This window comes from Coturnix japonica, chromosome 1, assembly GCF_054131305.1.
Source record: "Coturnix japonica strain WE chromosome 1, WE-NBRP24, whole genome shotgun sequence".
Taxonomy (NCBI): Eukaryota; Metazoa; Chordata; class Aves; order Galliformes; family Phasianidae; genus Coturnix; species Coturnix japonica.
This window is the reverse complement of record NC_140663.1, coordinates 103,590,130-103,611,030: the sequence shown is the minus strand read 5'-3', so window position 1 is coordinate 103,611,030 and position 20,901 is coordinate 103,590,130. Positions and strand designations below refer to the sequence as shown.

Sequence of the window (20,901 nt, the reverse complement as noted above, 5' to 3'; positions counted from 1 at the left end):
GTGGTATTGTTCTAAGTCAATCACAGAAATCACAGAATCACAGAATTGTAGGGGTTGGAAGGGACCTCTAGAGATCATCGAGTCCAACCCCCCTGCCAAAGCAGGCTCCCTACACCACGTCACACAGGTAGGCGTCCAGGTGGGTCTTAAATATCTCCAGAGAAAGAGACTCCACCACCTCCCTGGGCAGCCTGTTACAATGCTACAGGGTTGCTTAAAGTGAAGCCCTCCTTCCAAGTGCTTGCCTGATCTATGAACGTTCCTGTAAGGGAAATGTTTGATCGCAACCTGAACCTCTGATTAACCCTCTGAGGCAAGCGATGAGTCAGCTGTGGGAGCACAGGTGGAGGTAATTCAGCTGTGCTACCAGAAAGGCTGTCCTACAGTATCCTCCAGTCTTATCTCTGCTTCTTCTGTAGGGGTGGCTCTAAAAGAAATGAGCACCTCTCATCCCTCCTGACACAATCAGCAGTGATGGGAATGTAGCCCTTGTGGTTTGCAGTATTGAACACAAGCTCCACCTAAGTTTATGAAGAAGACTGAAGCCCAAACTGTCCTTCCATCCAGCTACAAAAATTCCCTATTCAGATGAAAAATGCTCTGCTGAGAGCCAGTTGGTGTTGGGGTAGAAAAATAAATGCTTTATCTAATGGAAAGAATTAGCAGTTCAGTTCAAATAGATGAAGAAAGAAATTGGTCTCACTTGTGGCTCCCAGTCAGTGTTTTTTTACTTTCTTTCTCTTGTAATATTTTGTCTGTCTTCCCAAATGCACTCATCTGAAAAAAGAATTTGATTAATTAATCTATATTGTGAAATATAGTTAAGGAACCTGGTCCTCTGGAGTGCTGGGCAGCTCCTGTTTCCTCATCCTTATTTTGGAGACTGGAGGGGGTTCTGGAGGATGCAGAGCACCTGGCCATATCTGGCTAATACATGTGAAATCTCAGTGTGCACTGAGCTTCATCTTGTCCTCCTTCCTTCCCTGGTAAATACTTGCAAAGCTGCCCACATGCAAAGGAAATCCAAGTTGTTTAAGGTTTTAACCTATAGTAAAAACACTGTTCTGCGTGTTCACCATCACACATCTCCCAGGGGGAAATCAGGCTACTTGTGAAATAGGGCTGCTGCTTTTCAGTCCTGTATGACTTCCTCTGCTTTGTGAAGACTTTCAGCATTTCAGTCCTTAAACGATGGGCTAAATCAAATTAGAAACCAAAAACAACAACCAAAAAGTTGCCTGTCAAACATTTCTGCAGGTTCCTTCTCTATCTTGGAATATTCTTAACAAACTCATTTTGACTCTTCTCATTTTTCCATCCTTCAATGTGGGTTTGTGTTTCCTGCACAATGCAGTTGCTCACCACCCACTAACCCATGCCCAGCCAGTCCCTGAACAATGTCAGACCCCCAGCAGTTCCCCCAGTTGTACAGTTCAGCACGACACCACCTGGTACGGGATATCCCTTCGGGCAGTCTGGGTCAGCTGTCCTGGCTGCATTCCCTCCTGGCTCCTTCCATACCCCAGCTCCTCACTGCAGGGCAGCGATGATGAAGATGAAACATCCCCGGCTCTGTGTAAGCACAGCCACAAGTCATCTATTGCCCTGCTATCGGTGTTGTTCTCATCCCAGGTTCAGAACACTGCACCGTAGCAGCAGTGAGGGTGAAAGTTGTCTCAACCAAAACCAAGGCAGGTTTTAAAACCAGAAAATAAGGAAATATCATTAACCATGTCTTTTGTGGCCTTCAGAACAAGTGGATTGTGGAGACATCTTTGGTCAAGTAACTGAAATAAAAGTGTAGATGCTTCTTACACTATTGTTGTCTTTTCATACACCTGTGAGTTACAGTGGATGATGAAAACATCCAGGATTTACACTGTTCTCTCTTTGTGTGATTGAGAGCACTGAGAAAACTATAATTGAATTTTCCTCAGTACCAGCTGGGTCCAGAAATGGCATAGAGAATAACCCTAATAATCATCTCTTTGCAGTTACCAGACCAAAATGTTGCTGGTGCCAGTGTTAACACCAGAGAACTTTGGCAGAGCAGAAGTCTGGTTTCATGTAACAGCCTTTCCACTTCTCTAAACCAAAGAGATTTCTACCTCACAGTCTCAAAGAGCCAAAGCATAAGCAAATACCTCTGCAGGTCAGCCTAGGGCTGGGTAAGCTCCCATGAGCAGCTGGTGAAGATGGTTGCTGCTGTGGTTTTACCACCCCCCTCTTGGCCTTTTTCTCATACTTCCCTTTCCACCTATAACTGATGCTGGGTCAAGTCTGCTTTCAGGTGGCAAATTCACACTTGGTCTCTGAGACCCGAACCTTCCTCAAACAGCAGCAAGGATATAATCAGAAGAGACTGCCAAACAATAAGGAGACACCTTCTAGAGCAACCTCCCTGAGAGGACAGATAAAGAGCCCTATAGATGATCAGCAGCTTCCTCCTGCTCCAAAGTTCCTCTAGGCTATTAAAAGTCCATGGGATACTCTCACTGTACCAGTGCTGCAAATAGCTGAGTAAACGTGGATCCTCTTCCATCGCTGTTGTCTATCTCACGTGTGCACAAATCAATGCACTCAGCAGCAAAGACTCGATTCTACAAGCCGAAATAAATAATTAAAAGGGTGTGTAATCAACAGCAGCAAAGGCGGCAACAAAATGCTATTTATAGAGTACTAACTAATGCTCAGTTACCCAATACTGCCTTGCTTTCGATTTACAGAAAACCCCTAAAGGCCACAGTTTCTGCCACTGCTATTGCTGCAGCTGCGAGTCCTTTCACTGCTATTTCACACCCTGAGAAAGGCAGCAAAACCCACGTTGTAAATATAGCCAGGGAACCTTGCCTAAAGTTACTCACTGTTGTTGGGTTAACAAATGCCTCGATGCCTTTGTTTGAATTAATCCTTCCAATATTCAGCTTGTACCAAACTAGAAGCCATCACAATGAATGAAGTAACCAGCCGGGGATGTCAGTCACATCAGTCACTGCATGAGTCTTTCCAGCAGCCCTACGATGTGCGGTGTGATGTGACTCCAGGGTGATGCTGGTGATGGTTATCAGGGTACACGTTATCAATGATGGACTGGAGATTCCTTCCCTGTAGCAACGTCTGGGAGAGGATCTTGAGCCTGGAGGAGGCTGTGCCCAGCAGTAATCAAGGGAGTCAATGGCAGTTGTGCATATGAGAGCTCATTTGTGAAACTGGATGGGAAAAACAGCAACCCCAAGCCATTAAGCTGGAAAAAAAAAGAGCTGCATTTCTCGGAGGGCAACACAGGCAGCTTACTGTTAGCAAAATCCATCAGCTACACTTACTTACATTTATGAAAGCAACAGAAACTAGCCCCAAGCCTGGGAAAATTATGAAAATCCTTCTGTTATTTTCAAGTCATTTGCAGAGATCAAGCTGTAACCCACTCAGGTTGCCACTTCCCCTTCAGGAGTAACAGATGTTATCGGCTGATGCCCACAACCACCTAATTTGTTTCAAGGTGCTGAGCCTTCCCTTCTCCCTCTACCAACACACAATAACACTGCCCGTCACTGCCTAAAGGGGACAGCTTTTGCATGTTGTAACCACAAAACCCTTCCATCACTTACCAAAAGAAGTATTTTATACTATTACTGATGCTTCCAATTGTCATCTTAAACCTTCACTGGTCTTTCTCTTAACTGGTGGAGACTCTCAAAGTACCATCAGTGCAGTTTCTAAGTATGCAGATTCTCCGTTGTTCTTTTTGACTTATCTGTCAGCATCAACATGCCTATCTTTTGTCCCTATCTTAATTTCCCTTTATCTGGCACCAAGCACACCATACCATCAGGTCAGCTTGCATTGCTTTCATGGCTGTTCATAGCCTACCTCCTATCTGCCTTCCAAAGTGAGAGTAAAATAATCTCTTCTCCACCAGATCAATACATCATTCATTCACCCATTCCCATGTGTTAAACTATCAGCAGGCATCCTTTGAAGGTCTGATCACTCTTTTGTTTTATGTCTGAATAACATCCAGTGGGGCACTGTTCCCAATTCAGCTGTGTATCAGCTGACTGGGAGTTTGCCTGTCATTTACAACTGCCTGTGTATGAATGAACAACAATAAAACACCTGGAGGCCTGTATTCTTCCTCAAGTTTTAGTCTCGGTTGCCTCTCACTTTCTCTGCTTTTCTCCATTTCAGGTTTGGCTTCTCAGTGAGAAAAAAGCCATGCAAATTGTTACAACATTGCACAGCCCCCTGGCCAGCCTCAGCGAGTGACTGAAGGAGGCTGGCTATATATAACCTCAAGCCTATTTTTAACTCCCCAGCATCTGTTCAGTATCGATAGATACTGTAGTGATATAATACATGAATGACGGTGATGTTCCTTCTCTCAAGAGGAAGTGTGATAACTGTAATCATAGAACATGCCGAGTTGGAAAGCACTCTCTGAACACCGGCAGAGAAGGAAGAAATAACGTTTCAAGTAGGACATGGTGCCTGGGGACATTATTTAGCGGTGGGCCGTTAGAGTTGGGGTAGTATGGTTGGCTTGAGGCTGGACTAGATGCTCTTCACTGTCTTATCCAACCTGAACAGTTCTATGACTCCATGACCTCCCAGTACCGGAGCACGGTAGCAGCAAGGCCCCGCCTCACCGCCTCCCTCACCGCCTCCTCCCGCCTCTGTCTCCCGCCCAGCAGCGCCGTCTGCCGGCGGCTGGCAATGCGACCCCTGGCTGCCAACACAGGCAAACCGCAATAAACCTCCACATACAGGAAAAGAATCTGCTCAAAAAACGTAACGTCTCCACAAAACTTGCCTGTCTTTCCCTCATATGTCCGTACTATGGTATGGCCCAGTAGGCCTACGCGCTTGATTCCAGCTGCCAGTGAGGTGTGTTACTGCAACACTGATTGTCCTAAAACCTCCAGTTACATGGTAGTGACTTCAACTCATCAGAGTAGGCAATATCCCTCAGTGGCATCAGACTGCAGCCTTCCCTTCCTTAGGTGGGAAAGAGAAACCACCCCCCCTGCACAATAAGACCTAAATTGTTAATAATAACTTACTCCCATGTATACTGTGGTTAAGGAAAATATCGTATTTATAGAAAGCACTACTGAAATGTGACTGTGCATTCCCACATCCGGCAGTCCAGAGTTTCATACTTGAAAATCAACTACTTGGGAAATGAAGCAGTGTTGGTCAGAATTCATTTTGAGAGATCACCGTTTGCACAGATGAAACACACAAGGCAAAGATACAACTAAGGCAAATCTTTAGTTTTCAATGTTGATAGAAAGCGAAGAAGTCTTATAATTAAGCAGCATTTTCTAGGTCTCCTTTGCAGCGGATCTTTCATCAAGCCTCGTTAAACTGATAGTCCTGCTCAGTGCATCTTATATTCAAGTAAAGCAGAAACACCAAATAAATTACAAACACCTGTATGGAATACTTATGACCACGGCATCCGGACGCCCACTAAATGGGGATAGCGGCCAACACTGCTTTTACACCACACTCTGCACCAGCCCTACCAAAGCTTTTTCCAGCTGCTGCTCCACTTGCCTTTTCCACTTTGTGCAATGCTGAAAATCAGTGAAACTCTGCATTTTTGTTAGTTTCACAACTCAGCTCTTATGTGGCAGCACTGCATTCAGAAAGCACTGTCCTAACCCATACGATATTGAATTGCTGTATATCTGAAGGTCAGTACAATATACATACACATCTTCACGCTATACTTGCCTCTAAGGCAAAGGTAACGTTACAGCACTTAGTTTTACTAGCACTCAGGTAAAAGCAGAACTCTATTTGTTCGCAAAGCAAGAGCTTTTCAACAGCAGCGTGAATTACACGTTCCATTTGTATGCAGTCTCACAGCATCTACATGAATACACAGTTTCAGCAACGATACGATTTTTAGCTTACTCTTTGTACAGGTCACTTGCTATATGTCCTAATAGTTATCAGAAAACCAAACAAAACTGCATAACAGTGCTTTAATACTCATTTGTTAGAACCGCAGGACAGCCTTACAGTAGCTGTTAGGTAGTTACCAGTCTCTTCCAAAGACATGCAGTAATGAAGAAAAAACTCTATCCTTAAGCAGCATCTGATAAAACAACTTAATGTAGCTGCCACTTAGTGGCAGCTGTCGTTCAGGCATTTTTGGTATCGATACATATTGATCACATACATTGTGCATTAATAAACAAAAATGTAGGCCCCAGTCTAGCAAATACTTGTGCAAATGCTTTTCTTCCATGTGGAATAATTCAAGTTAAGACTCATCAGATGAGCAAACTTAAGAACTCGCATAAATCTTGATAGGATGGGAATTCTAAGTGCTTAAAATATAACCATTTTTTTAAATAGGATTGAATTCTAGATTTAGAGAATATAGGAAATACTTCTATATATATATGTTGCTTTAAGATAAATAGTTCCAAAGGTAACAAGAGCCTCTAGAAATGTGTGTGCCTTCTCTCTGAACAAAAAAGTCCCATTAGGGGAAATGAGGGCCAAATCTTACCACCCTCAGTCCCGGCTAGTCTTGCATTGCAGGAGGACTCAATAAAGTGCGTGTCAAAGATTACGTAGTCAGGGAATAAAATCAAATGCAATAACCTTCAGAATGCTTTAGGAAGGACAAATTATGAATTCAACGCTAATGTTTGATTCATTGAATTGACAACAAACACAATATTCTTCACTCTGAAGAAAAATTAGTATTCTTGTTAGGCCCAGGTATATTGCACCCTTGCCCTAGTGAAGTCGTCCTCTGCCTCAAGGAGGAAAGCTTGTATGGATCCAATCTCAACGTAGTTCAAGCTCGACTGAAGAGTGAAGTTCATGCAATTTCAAAGGCACCAGCATTCAATAAGAAAGTCGGCTATTTAATCAAACATGAAGCACTTGATACTGTTTACAGTACGTGCGCTCTGAATTGCATCCATAATTTGTTCCCAAAGGCACCAGAATCCTGAGAGGTCTTGCTTGCCCTTTCACCTTTTTTCTTTGATTAGATATGTTCCTCTTGAATAAAGTGTCTTTGATATTAGCTTTGATGTAAATTCTATTGATCTCTGTGGCATCTTCTCATTAACACCCTTCTGAATATTTAAATTATGAAATCTCGCATTCTCTCATTCTTTTTTTGCGCAATTCCAAATAATTAATCTATGAGAACTGCCTTAGACTGTACGCCTTCTCTAGAGAACTGTCTGCTATACCACCTCTTACAGAAAAAAAATAAATGTATAGAGATTATATGTATATATATGACTATTTGAAATATTTAACCATGTGTTCGGAACATTATTTTTATAGGCTGCGGTGTCGCTTCTATTTATCTTCCCGCCAGCTACAGGATAATAGCAACAGCAAACACGTTGACAATGCAGTTCATGGTTCGGTTTTCCCATCTCACTGTGCAGGTCCCTAGAAGAGATCGTCACAATTTGTTACGAAACATAAAAATATAATTCCAGCCCCTTTATTACATTCATTTAATCTCAATGGAAAGTATGTTCAATTAGGAGGTATAGCACAGTTGTGATTTAAGGGAGTTACTATTATTGTCAGGCTGTTTTATTGCCTATTCCTTTGACCAATGGTTACATAAGAGGGTTAATATTTCTCACCGCTGTTTAAATAAGAAGGCATTTCTACATTTGCTTTATTGCACCTCCAAAGCAGACATTCCTAAAGCAGATACAGCTTGTTAACAAAACATTTTTCCTTGGATTGTAAAGAAGGGTTTAATTCTGGAACCCACTGCTTCTATAATCAACCTTCCAACATGGACTATTACAACTGAGCAACAGGTACCATTTATTTTATTACAACATTTAATCTCAATGAGGAAGCCTACCATCAGTCGTGGTATCCCAGAAGCACGAGCTTGCTGTGTGGAGACCAGCTCCGCTTCTCTGCATCACTGCACAAGTTACTGAAAGATACGGTCATAAAACCACAGCTTTCATTACTGAAGAGGTGAATCGTTGAACTCCAACACACATTACTTTGTCAAATGGCTGTCAGGAGGCATTCAAACTATTCTAACATTCCATCACTCCCAGCATTTTCCTCAAGAACTCGATATTTGATTCATGATTATCTTTACTCACGTAAAGACAATGGCTTAAACAAAACGCTCGCTAATAGGATTGTGCTTTCTATCTCTTAAACTGCTTAGATACAGCTCCTGTCAGGTGCACCTCAGAACTGGGTTCCAAGTGCTGTCCTCACAGGTACAACAACAGCAGTCACACAAGACAAGAGCTGCTTCCCCAAAGTAGCACTGGCTGCTTTCTGAAACCACGCTGTGGTAATGGGGCATTTCTAGACTGACCTGTAACCGCTGTAAAAATGTTAAGTTTGAATTGAAGACTTTAAAAACAGAGCAGGGCTATAACACTTGCTTTGCTCCTTTTGTGAAGCGCTGATATAATAGCATTTTAAACACGCTTTAAACATGCTTTAGACAGTATTACAATCTATTTCCTGAACTGATGCCAAAGCATTGATATAATTTTAGGATTGCTTAAGAGTCAGGGAGGTCTGTGTAACATGTCACCTTCTGTGCTAACTGTTGACAGCATGCTAGGCCCAAGTAAATCTGCCACAGCTTTACAACAAGTCCTAGTAAACATCTATGTAACAGAAGAATTCAATCTGCACTGTTTACCATTTAACAACTAAAGTTTTCTATTGAGCACAGCACTACACTGAAACAAGCTTTTCAGCAGTTACTCACTGTGACTGTACAAGGGTAGATGCATGGGGTGCTCCTACTTACCAATGTACTTATACGTTTTTCCCAGCTTTACCAAATGTGTCAGTGATTGTTCCACTATAGCTGCAGTCCACTGGTTGACTTTGTTCTGATTGTAATCTGCTTTGCCTAAAACACTTTCTATGCACTAGAACAGAGGGGGGAAAAGAATGGTTACAGTAAATAGAGGAAACTTTAAAATGTAAAGGTTAAGAATGTCTTGTATAATCTGAGAACTGTATGTTGTAACTGGCTTCCTTTGAACTACTTCAGCTCATCAGGTATCAGCTGCTGAATGGGAAATAAAATGAGCTTTCTTGGCAAATTGTTTTTAGTATGTATTTACCACATTACTATGCAGTGGAAAAATGAGGCTCTGAGTAAAAATATGGCGTAGGAAAGACCTCAGCCATATGCTTTAAGCACCAAGTGAAATCACAGGATCTATTTACCAGTGAAAATACTAACACGGCCACCCTTGTTCTCAATGACTGCCTTGTCCAGCTTGGTTTTCACGTGCTGCTGCAGTGGAAACTGTACTGCTCTGATAATTCCTGAAAACTGCATATCCTCCCACAGCTTAAGACTGGCCAATCCTTGCTTAAACTTAAGGTGACTGAACAACAGAAAGCCTGCTGTCCAACTGTGATTCTTGAACTTCATTCTCCACTCCTATCGAAATTCAGCATGAAAATTGCATTACTACAGTGTAAAGAAGTGTACACTTGTAATAGGCAAGTAAAACAATGCTACGCTCTCTTGATTCAGTAATGCAGACTTTATGCACGCACCACCCACTAACATGCTGTGCAAGAGATTTGTGTTCCAGATCCTATAAAACCCAATTAGTTGTGATCCCATTGTACAAAGCTAGACAGTGACTCAATGGAAACAAACACAAAACAGGACAACAGCACACAGTGGTGCTACTGGGATTCTGGTCTTTTTCTAGAGATGTATTCAATACCAGAACTCCTCAGATCTAGTTAAGCTTCAGGTCAGAGGCAGAAAGGCTTGGCTTTGCTTCCAGCTTCAGATGTAATAATAAAGAGAATCTGTGACACTGTATCTGGCCTCTCAAGGCAGGGCCAGTTATGTAAGGGCTGAACTGCCATTTACCTGACAGCTGAGGGCTTGCTGCTGCGACCTGGTGCAGCTGAAGAAGCACTGTTCTGTCATGGCAGGGCAGGTAGGAAAGGACCTGCACCTCTAGAAATCCCCTTATAAAAACAGTATTTCTCTGTAAAAGGTGACAGCATCCATACACCTCAGGCTCTTCATTAACCATGTCATCAGGTATTTAATTTAGACAGGCAGGCTACTCACTTTCAGCCTGCTCTTGTAAGCACTGACAGAATAACAAGCTCACGTGGCCCAACCTGTTGCTCCAGCCAAAGCTACATTTCCAAGTATGATCCCAAGGCTGCTCAAGACTTTGCCCAGGCAGCCTGCTCTAATGATTGCCTACTCTCTAGCTGGATAAAGGGGAAATAAACAAACAATGATTTTCCTATGTAACCTATGACTGTCCTCCCTCATCATTCCAATGTCAAGCAAATTCTATCCCTCTCTCTGTCACCTTCTCCCTCTCAGACAGTTGAAGACAAGAACGAACTGAAGCTTAAAGTAGCTCCAAATGAAGGTCTGCTTTCATTTGATTTAAATAACAGTTCATATTTTGCATAAGCTCAAATCTATCGGGGATGGTTAATTAAAATCTCTTTTCACTATATTGGAAGAGAAAGTGTTTTCTGAAACATGAGCCACGAACCAACACTTACATCCTTAACTATGTTGTGGGCCTCGTCAGCATTGAAGATCATCTGTAATAAATGAATATCAATTATTTTTTGGCACACTTGAGAAACAACATCCCCTGCAGCACTAACACACCTTATTTCCCACACATTCCCACTCCTCAGAATTCAGCCTGGTTTCCAGAGAAAACCCGTCACATCCACCTGTGCCATCTGCTTCTCTGTCCCCATCGGTTCCAAACAGCTGGGCAAGGGCCCAAACCTCAAGGACAGTGACGTCCCTGAGAGTTTCCAATAGAAACGAGCTGCTACAGATCCTCACACAGGGCCCAAGGGGGAAGAGGCAGTTTGGTTCATTTCCTTAACGAGCCCCCACCTCCCCACACGGCACAACGCCGAGGCCGGCTGCCAGGAGCCAGCAGTGCCCGCTCAGCCCCCAAACGTGTCGCTCCGTCCCGAGAGCCCCGGACACCGTAGAGCCCCTGATGCGCCCCCGCCCGCTGCTGTCCCGGCGGATCCCCCCAGCGAGGCGGGGCCGGGCGGACAGCCCCTACCTCGTCGTTGTGGGGGTGAAAGTCCTCCATGTCCACGACGCGGGCGGCTGCGGTTCCGGCAGCGGCGACTCCTCCGAGTCCTGCGCGGCTCCGCCTCCGTGGGGCGGTTCTGCCGGAGGGCCCGGAGACGCTGCCATGAGGAGGCAGCCGAGGGCTCTGCGGTGCTGTGTATGGATGTGCTATGGACGTTTGAGGGCAGTGCTGCTGAGAAGGAGTAGCGTTTTCTTCCCTCCTGTTGCATTAAGTCCGAGTGAATGGCCTGACGCGCTGCTGTCAGATTTGAATCACGGTGACTTGCTGTTACAGAATCACAGAATGACCCGGGTTGGAAGGGACCTCAAGGATCATGTAGTTCCAACCCCCCTGCCTGGCAGGGCCACCAAACATACACATTTACTAGATCAGGTTGCCCAGGGCCCTGTCTAACCTGGTCTTGAACACCTCCAAGGACGGGGCATCCACAACCTCCCTGGGCAGCCTGTTTTAATTCCACTTTATTACAAAGAAATGGACTGGGTTGTATTTGTTGCGCTGCACAAATAGGTGTAGGTAGGTATGATCTTAACACTCACTGTGACGTTGCCTGGGAAACAGGAAGGACACCTACTATGGAACGATGCAGAACTTGTGCATATTTTTTTTCTTAATATTTTCTTAACATGAACTCCAATGTTTTTCTTGGTTTGGATTATTGGTTTCTTTTAATAGTATTACTTCTGTGATACAATTCTCCTGGTCTTTCTAAGCCAGAACAATGATGAGAATCATAGAATTGTAGAATCATAGAATGGTTTGGGTTGGAGACACCTCACAGCCCACCCACCCCAACCCCTGCCATGGGCAGGGCTGCCCCCCACCAGCTCAGGCTGCCCAGGGCCCCATCCAACCTGGCCTTGAGCGCCTCCAGGGATGGGGCACCACAGCTTCTATGGGCAGCTGGGCCAGCGCCTCATTGTCCTCTCTGACAAATTTCCCTGTAACACCTAATCTAAATCTCCCCTCCTTTAGACTTAAACCATTCCCTGTTGTCCTATCGCTGTCTTCCCATGTAAGAAAAGTTGACTACGTTTGGGAGAGGAACAAGGCTGCCTCAGATTTAGTTGCAGTTTTACCGGCACATGTTTGGATAGATACATACTTACCTTGTAGAAGTGTCTGTTGATTGTTGTTAATTGTATGCTAACTGGAAAAACCCTGGAAGAGTGTAAGTACAGGGGAAGCAAAGCAAAACACCTTTGTGTCATCTTTGAAAATAGCTTTAATGCGTAACATTTGCTAATGGGTGTAGTAGGATGAGAAAAGTGAGCACGAAGACTTCAGTTTCCTTAAAAGCAGATCATTATGAACAAGCACAGTTGGATATAGCCATAGGAAAAACACATAAAAACGGGTATGTCGGTTGGAAGGTGGTGGTCCTACTGAAGGGGAAAAATAAAATGTATCCTTCTCCCCCACTGTCCAATACAGATGGGACAGCAAGAATCTCAGCTCAACCCCTGAACAATAACAGAGAACTATTGGGTTTTAGAATGAGAGGTAATGGCCTTGAGGTTGCACTGGGGTAGACTCAGGTTGGATTTTAGGGAAAATTTCTTTCAAAGAAATTTTGGGTGATGCAGGGTGGTGCTGCAGTGGCACAGGCTGCCCAGGGAGGTGGTGCAGTCACCATCCCTGGAGGTGTTCCAGAGCCGTGTGGATGTGGCACTGAGGGACGTGGGCAGTGGGCATGGTGGGGGTGGGCTGGTGTTGAACTAGATGGTCTTAGAGGTCTTTTCCAACCTTAATGATTCCATACTTCTGTAAAATATCAGAATCGGTACTAACCCAGAGAGTTTTTACAGATGAACACCCAGCATCACCTCTGAACAGCCAACACAGATGTGCCCAGAATCTACATCAAGCAACCTGATTTTATTCTTCAACAGGACCACTGGTTTAATGGATGAAAAGGAGATATATAGAAGGCATGTTATTTTGTTGTGAATGTGTCTTGTTATGCTCTCTCACGTAACTTTAAAGAATACATGATCTAGGGGAAAAGTAACAAATTGCTCCTAATGAAGTGTTATCAAAGTAAGAGGAATAAACACAAGACATCCCTTTCTCTGACAGTTAATCTGTAATAGTGGCAATAACTGGAACTGTGGAATAAAAATGATGCTTATAAAAGCCTTTTAATGATGGCGTGTTGAAAGAAGTTACAGGCATGCTGACTGACAGGAATGAATTATAAATACTGAATAGGTTGGAGAAATTAACAGGAATAAATCTCATAAAAAATACAAAGTACCGTCTGTAAAAAATGACATCGAATGCACAAACACAAAATGGAGGCTAGGCAGTAGCGACAGAAAATTACAGAATATCAGTAAATAGGAACCAAAGGATGTTGTTAGAAATAATTACACTGAGGAATATCACAAGAGGCACAAAAGGCAATTATGTTGTTCTTGGTGTTTGCCAGGCATCAAGTGTAATTCTCTGCCCAGTGTGGTGTCAGGACAGAGAGTAAAATTATATTTCTCCTGGAAGCAGTAAGACCTGAAGGAAGCTTAGAGAGTGTGATTTGTAGAGGAACCGCATTTGTTTTCAGTCTGTCTCTTCTCCAGCCTCTTCACTCAGCAGTTGTCTCCATGTACAGTTCACTAAAGGGGATGATTGACAGGCCAATGCATGGTAAAAGATAGGAAAAGAAATTATAGGCTTAATTTGAAGTAAAGGAGATATATTTTAAATATTAGGAAAAAAAATATATATCCAAGTATGAGTAATAAAGCACAGAAACAGACCTGGTGTTTTAGTCACCTTTGCTGGATCAATAACACATTAGATCACATCCACCAGGCATCCAGCTAGCCTGCATTCTCCTTTAGGGGAGCAGGAGACATTAAATATCTTTTGAGTTAGTTTTAGACTTGCAGTAATTTAGCTCCCGACTGGTTATTTTCTTCCCTTCCTTTCCCTTCCTTTCCCTTCCTTTCCCTTCCTTTCCCTTCCTTTCCCTTCCTTTCCCTTCCTTTCCCTTCCTTTCCCTTCCTTTCCCTTCCTTTCCCTTCCTTTCCCTTCCTTTCCCTTCCTTTCCCTTCCTTTCCCTTCCTTTCCCTTCCTTTCCCTTCCTTTCCCTTCCTTTCCCTTCCTTTCCCTTCCTTTCCCTTCCTTTCCCTTCCTTTCCCTTCCTTTCCCTTCCTTTCCCTTCCTTTCCCTTCCTTTCCCTTCCCTTCCCTTCCCTTCCCTTCCCTTCCCTTCCCTTCCCTTCCCTTCCCTTCCCTTCCCTTCCCTTCCCTTCCCTTCCCTTCCCTTCCCTTCCCTTCCCTTCCCTTCCCTTCCCTTCCCTTCCCTTCCCTTCCCTTCCCTTCCCTTCCCTTCCCTTCCCTTCCCTTCCCTTCCCTTCCCTTCCCTTCCCTTCCCTTCCCTTCCCTTCTCATTTTTGACGGAATTTTGATAACCAAAAGCACCAATATGTTCTCCTTGTTGTATTTGTTTTATTTTTCCTGGGCATGAGTAATGCAATTACTGATCTCATAAGAGCTATGTTGAATCGGAACAATGAACCAGACTCTTTTCAAGGGGAGTTACCTGACTACTCTGCTTAATTCTTTATTACACTGCTGTAAATTGTAAGCTGGAAAATGCAAACGGACTGCAGTATAATTAGTTCTGTGCGCTGTAACAGGAAATAGGAAAAGTGCTGAAAGAGGTGGCACAGAAATACGACCCTAAATTCAAATGTAATGGAGGCTTTCATAATTCAAATGCAGAACAGCAACTCTTAGAAGACTGAGAATAAACAGCAGTTCAAATCATTCCTTGATTAAAATGCAAATATTTGAAGAGGATTTGGCATAATGGAGAGATAGTGCAGGCTGTGAAGATTCACCACTGCTGGAGCAGACTGAAAATATGAATTCCATGCAGGTGAAATAGTATGGCTTCTCTCTCGTTTCCCATGTTTTTGTCCTTCATTTGTCCCAAACATTTTAATCCTTCATGATCTACCTGAAACCACAAAGTCAAAATCAGTTCAATTCTGGTATTCAGTTCTTCTGACTTATTTCCTAAGTGGCCACATGCTGGAGGAAGAATCAGCGTGTGCTGCCTTTATTCTTGCTCTCTTCCTACGCATCGCTATTTGTTACTGCCAGGAATGGAGCAGTGGAGTAGATGGATGCCTGGCCTAATCTCTACAGCAGTTTTTATGTTGGCCAGTTCATGGCTGCATGCCTCAGTAGAAGCATAAATGGTTTGCTTTTCAGATTTTTTATTTCTACTTTTTTTTTCTGAGTGTTGGTCTAATATTAACTGCAGTGACTTACTCAAACTCCTCTGAAGAGCTAAATGCCCACTCAACAATTGCTTAAACAATTCTCGGAGATATCGCTATTTCCATAGCTACAAATGGTCTGTCAAGGCAGTTTCTGTGTTTTTTGAATCATCAGAGTGCTGGAAAATCATGTTGTGATCATGACTGAGAACATGCGTGCAGCAAGCTGCATTGTTGCAACATGGTGAGAAAAGATGTGGAGATAGCATTGCAGCAGCTGCAGTGACCTACAGCAAGTCAGCTGGGCTGTGGAGAGTGTAGTGTTTGCTGGCAAAGCTGTGCTGCCAATGCCCAAACAGAAGTGGCTGCACTGCAATTACTTGCTAGCTTCCCTAGAGACTCACCTGATTTCAGATAAGCTTTGAAATAGGGCACAACTACTGAAGCAGAAATTACTGAGCTGGAAGGGGAGAAGGGCACTTGCTTCCTTCCTGAGATTCCAAAGTTTTCCTAGCACGAAGTTGACAGAACAGTGTCATGTCCTGGTGCACAGGCAACTGTACAAACATATTGCGTTTGGAGTACATTCTGATCAACATTTTTAGTAGCTATTTAGTGTGAAAAGCTGACATTTCAGACTGTGCAGTTTGGGCAAAAATTCAGATTGAATAATGCCATTTCTTGGAATGGGTCACCTGCTCACTAAAAGCAGTATTTTTCTTGCGGTGTTTGTGGCAAAACAAATAATATGTGACCAAACCAACTTTCCCCTTGGGCCCTGTCGCTGTCACGGAGTCAAGATCAACGCTGCCCCTCCGCTCCCTGTGAGGAGCTGTAGCCGCCATCAGGCCTCCCCTCAGCTCCTCTGCTCTGCGCTGGGCACACCGAGAGGCCTCAGCCGCTCCTTACACACCTTGTCCTCAGAACCTTCCCCATTTTTGCTGTCCTCCTTTGGATGCTCTCTAACAGCTTTAGGTCCTTCTGATACTGTGGCACCCAAACCTACCTTTCACAGTGCTGGTGGTGGGGCCACACAGGTCAGAGCAGAGGGGACAACCCTTTCCTTTGCCCAGTGGCAGTGCTGGCCCTGCTGCTCCCCTGGGTACGGTTGGCCCTTTTGGCTGCCAGGGCACACTGCTGGCTCATATCCAACTTGCCACCAGCTGGAACCCCCAGATCCTTCTCTGTGGGGCTCTCCAGCCTCCCACCCCCAGTCTGTATGTAGATCCAGGGCTATCCTGCTCAGATGCAGCACTTGCTCCTGTTGAACTTCATACGATGGGTGATAGCCCAGACCTCCAGTTTGTCAAGATTTCTCTGCAAAGCAGAGAGCTGCCAGTTTTCTACAAAAGAGCTAATTCCAGCCATATGCAACAGGGATCCATCTCTGGTTAAAGCTGAGCCCATCAACCAAGCATGTTTCACCTTTGTGACAACATCCTAAGAAAAGGTAAAAAATGCTGTATGGCAGCTGTAAGAGAGAGGACTGAGAAAATATGAGAGAATGTGACACCAAGGTCAGTGCAAAAGAAGGGCAGATGGTATTCAAGGTGCAGAGCAGAAGTTCCCTCCAGCCCAGGAAAAGCTCATGGAGAGTTCAGTTTAGATTTTAAATAGATATAATTGTACAAAATGTATTGGATGTCTTCCTTCTACTCATCAAAATTTGCCACAGGTGGCTCATGAACAGTGTGAGGTCCCTTTACTGCAACTCTCAACATTTATTTGCTTCACATGGGTACAAGGGCAACCTTCTAAGCCAGAGAACCAGAAATACAAGCAGCCTTAGTGAAGATATTAGCATGAAGTCTCATAAATATAAGCACTTTCTGAGACAGCTGTTCTATTTGTGAGGTCTTCTGGAAAAGGTAACGTGTGATAAGCATAATGATCTCCAGTGAACTAATAATTGGGTAGACACAGAAATCTAATAAGACAGCCTGTTTGTGTGTTTCTAATTCTTTGTTTAATCCTGATAAATCATAACACAATGTCTTCAAATGCATCGAATACATTTTTGTTTTTAATGTTATTCAAGCAATCGTAATGCTGCTGTAGGATTATAAACGATGAGTGTTTTTGTCCTACAACATGCATGTTTGAAGGCTACGAGCTTTATGGTGTATAAATGTTTAAATAAAAATAAGAGCCGTTTTAAAAAGTATTTATTTGAAATCATCGACTGTGTGAAAAAGCCATTGTGTACTGTGTATGAAATACTCTCCATCTCAGTCTTTTATAATTTAGAAATGCTGTGGTATCAGCTGCTAAGAGCAGGCACACTGCTATCCATTACTTGAATGGAAGACTTTAATTGTATGGAAGTTAAATAAAGCATGCTGTTCTTTCCCATGACCAGAGCACTTATCTTCTAAGCTATTTTTTCCTTCAATGCAGTGAAAATATCCATTGTAAGACTGCAGGGATGCATTCCTGATATTTGTTGTGAATAGCTGTAACACTAGGAAATGATGAGTTAAAAACTATCAAGAATGTTACATGGATACATTTACATTTTAGTGATTTTATTCTTTTTTTGTTTGAAAAACAACAACAAACCAACCACCAAACCACATTACTTTTAAGGTAGAGCAAACACCACAAGACCACAAGACAGCTGATCTGCTCTGAAGGCTCAGTGCCCTTAAGGAGCAGCCAAGCCCCTCTTCCCTCTGTTTTTCCTCTGCAGCACAACATTGCCTCCCTTGGCATGGGCTCTGGTGCTCCTTTGACTCCACTCTCTGAGGATGTTCTTCACTAAACTGGCATCAACAACAGCTGAGTAACTTTCTGCTGGTTTTCTAACTGAACTGGCTTGCTGAGAGGTCAGGAATCCAAACAAGGGAGAGGACAAAGCATCATTTAGGAAGAGAGAAAAAAGTCACGAACAGCAGCATTCATCTTTGAGCAGCTGTCAGTTATTGTACTAACATTACCTTTAAACCAAGCATAAACTCTTTCCCCAGGAATGAAGATATATATATATTTAAACAAACTTTCTATGCTGTAATCATCTGTCTATACCTGTACTAGAAGCTACTGTTAGGCAGCAAGAAATTAGTTAGTGATTCTTGCCTGTCCCAGTCCTGGTTCAAAGTAAGGAACGTTTACTAAATCATCTAAAAGAAATTCTGGACAAAGCAATTACCCAAAATACTGCACAACATACTACAGAAAAGCATATAAAGGAATTCAGTCTTTTGGACTAGAGAGCTTCCCTGAACATGAAATACAGGTACCAAGAGTGGTCTTCATGTGGTAAGAGAGGTAGAGCCAGGAGGGAGATGTGATTGTGCCCTAAGGACTCTGAGCAGCAGAGCTCACTGGAAAAAGTGCTTTTCAAAAAGAAAAAAGTGGATCTTTGCATTGAGAAGTACCTGCAAAAAGTGTTTTCTTCCTGTAGAGTTCAAGAGACTTCAGTTGGGCTGTGTTTGCAAGTCACATAAAGCATGTTGAAGAAACACTTCATTCAAGATGACAGATTTCCTCTTACCAGAAGTAACCACAGAAGACTACAGCTGTGAACAAAAGCTTTGAGCAAAACAGAATGCGAATTAGAGAAAGTCAAATTACTGGCTCTCACTGTGACTTTGAGCTTTCCAAAGGGTGAGGAATTCTTTTATAAAGTAAATGAAAGTGTTGTGTATTTTTTTGTTTTTGCTGTGGAGATATAAGATTGCCTTCTAAGGTGTTTTTCCAAACCCTGTTTCGAATGCAGAATGCAGCTTTTCACTTCCCAAGCTATTTTCTTGACAAGGACAAACTGAACCAAATGATTTGATCTAAAAATGCCCTGTCAGTTTCTGACCAGAATACTTCGGTTAGTTGCCTATTGGAGCATTAAGGGTGGTTTTATAAATCTCTTCATCGTCTAGGAAATTTCTGTATCTTATCTGTTGACAGCTAGATGATCAAAAAGCACTTAGGTTACTCAAGCTGATGAACTTCACAAGTCTGGCAAATAACAAGTGGAAAGGTTTCATGAAATCATTGACATCTTTCTGTATTTTCTAAGGTCCATTAAAACTACTTGCAACAAAGCACTCAAAAAATATAGATATTTTACTGACGGATTTGCTAAGCGATAGAACTGCAGCTAGCTACTTTGAAGTAAGGTGGTAAGTAATTCTGAGCATTACCTTGGTTACACTTAGGATGAAATTCTGTGTTGTGCTACCAGTTTATATTTCACAGGTTTTTCATCTTTTTAAGTTACATAATGAGCTTCTTCGCTGTTGTCTCAAGAAACACTTCTGAACAGTGAAGCACAGGGGGACTGGTTATTGACTTAATGTTTCTTTACTCAGGACGTTGTTCTACGGCTTTTACTCATTTTGCATTGTTCATGCTTGTGTGAAGAGTGCTATAGAAAGCATCAAATAAGAGGAAATGGCACACACAGCGCTGGGGGCTCCACGACCATTCCCTTAGTTTCATACTAGGCAGTAATTCAAGCCCCTGCTTAACGCAGCACAGTGAGACACCTGTAACAGTGTTCTGTTACTCTTCTTATTCTTTTTGTTTTGAATGTGCTGAAGCAGAAGCAAGAAAATAGGCTCCTCATTTTATGATGTGAGGAAAGTACAAATGTATTGGTGCATTCAGTATATCTCTAAGTCTGCTTTTAACAACTTCTTTAGAAAGAACAAGAGGCACAGTAATTACCCTGAAAAGCTTTCTGTAAATACCTCTCCTTCTAAATCTTTTCACTGCCTGTAACAGAAATGGCCTTGCCTCAGAACAGCTAATGACAGTTCACTCTTTTTCACTTCTGAGCCCATGGCATGTAATTTTCCTGTTCCTGTAGTAACTAACATTAAGAGAAAAATAAAACAGCAACCCAAGTAATTGCCATTTCAAAACATTGATCTTGGGTGCAGCTCTTTTGGAATGCCCATCCTCTGCTTGCTTAGTATGGAGAGGAGGAGGGTAGGAACACTGTGAATAATTGGAATGAAGCTAGAAAAAAAGTCTTTTTCTCTCAGAGGAAAGTTAATTGGCTTTGTAGTAAGAAAATCTCTTCATGTCACGTAAATAAAAACAATTGAACAAGTAAGCCTAGGACATTCTGACTTGCAGCCTGATACTGCTGTTATAAAAGCAAAACCCAAGTCCTAACACAGGTAGATGGGACCAGATGGCACAGCTACTTGTCTGAATTGATCTCACAGACACTTATGATGGACATCAAAGAAACCGCAACCTACAGGGTTGTGTAGAATTCCATTCAACCTTGTTTGTCACACGTTCACCAAGCAGGAACTGAGAAGTGATCATCTCAAGTGAAATAACATACATTTTAATAAAATTAATGAAATATGGCTTACTAACACTGCTCAAATAAATCTCTCTTCTTTCAATAAGGAATACTGACAAAGCTGATGAATGATTTCGAGAAGCACAGTGGTGCCGTTTCAGCAGCTGTTGGTACATTTCCTGAAATATTATTTTGCCTTATTGTTCATTAGTGCATCCTACCAGGCTTTTTTCTTTTTCTTCAAAACATAAAATCTTTTCCCCACCTTATGCTGACAGCAGAAAGAAGCACATCAGTGCCAC

At 42.8% G+C, this 20,901-nt stretch overlaps 1 protein-coding gene across 1 annotated transcript; it reads right to left on the bottom strand.

Moving 5' to 3' along the window:
• Nucleotides 1-5,252: 5,252 nt before the first annotated feature.
• DYNLT3 (dynein light chain Tctex-type 3) lies at nucleotides 5,253-11,156 on the bottom strand. Its single transcript, XM_015884494.3, has 5 exons — nucleotides 11,082-11,156; nucleotides 10,552-10,593; nucleotides 8,795-8,918; nucleotides 7,868-7,945; nucleotides 5,253-7,434 (listed from the first exon to the last, which is right to left on the bottom strand). The coding sequence occupies exons 1-5, from the start codon at nucleotides 11,109-11,111 to the stop codon at nucleotides 7,358-7,360; spliced, it is 351 nt and encodes a 116-aa protein (XP_015739980.1). The 5' UTR covers nucleotides 11,112-11,156; the 3' UTR covers nucleotides 5,253-7,357.
• Between the last annotated feature and the right edge of the window lie 9,745 nt (nucleotides 11,157-20,901).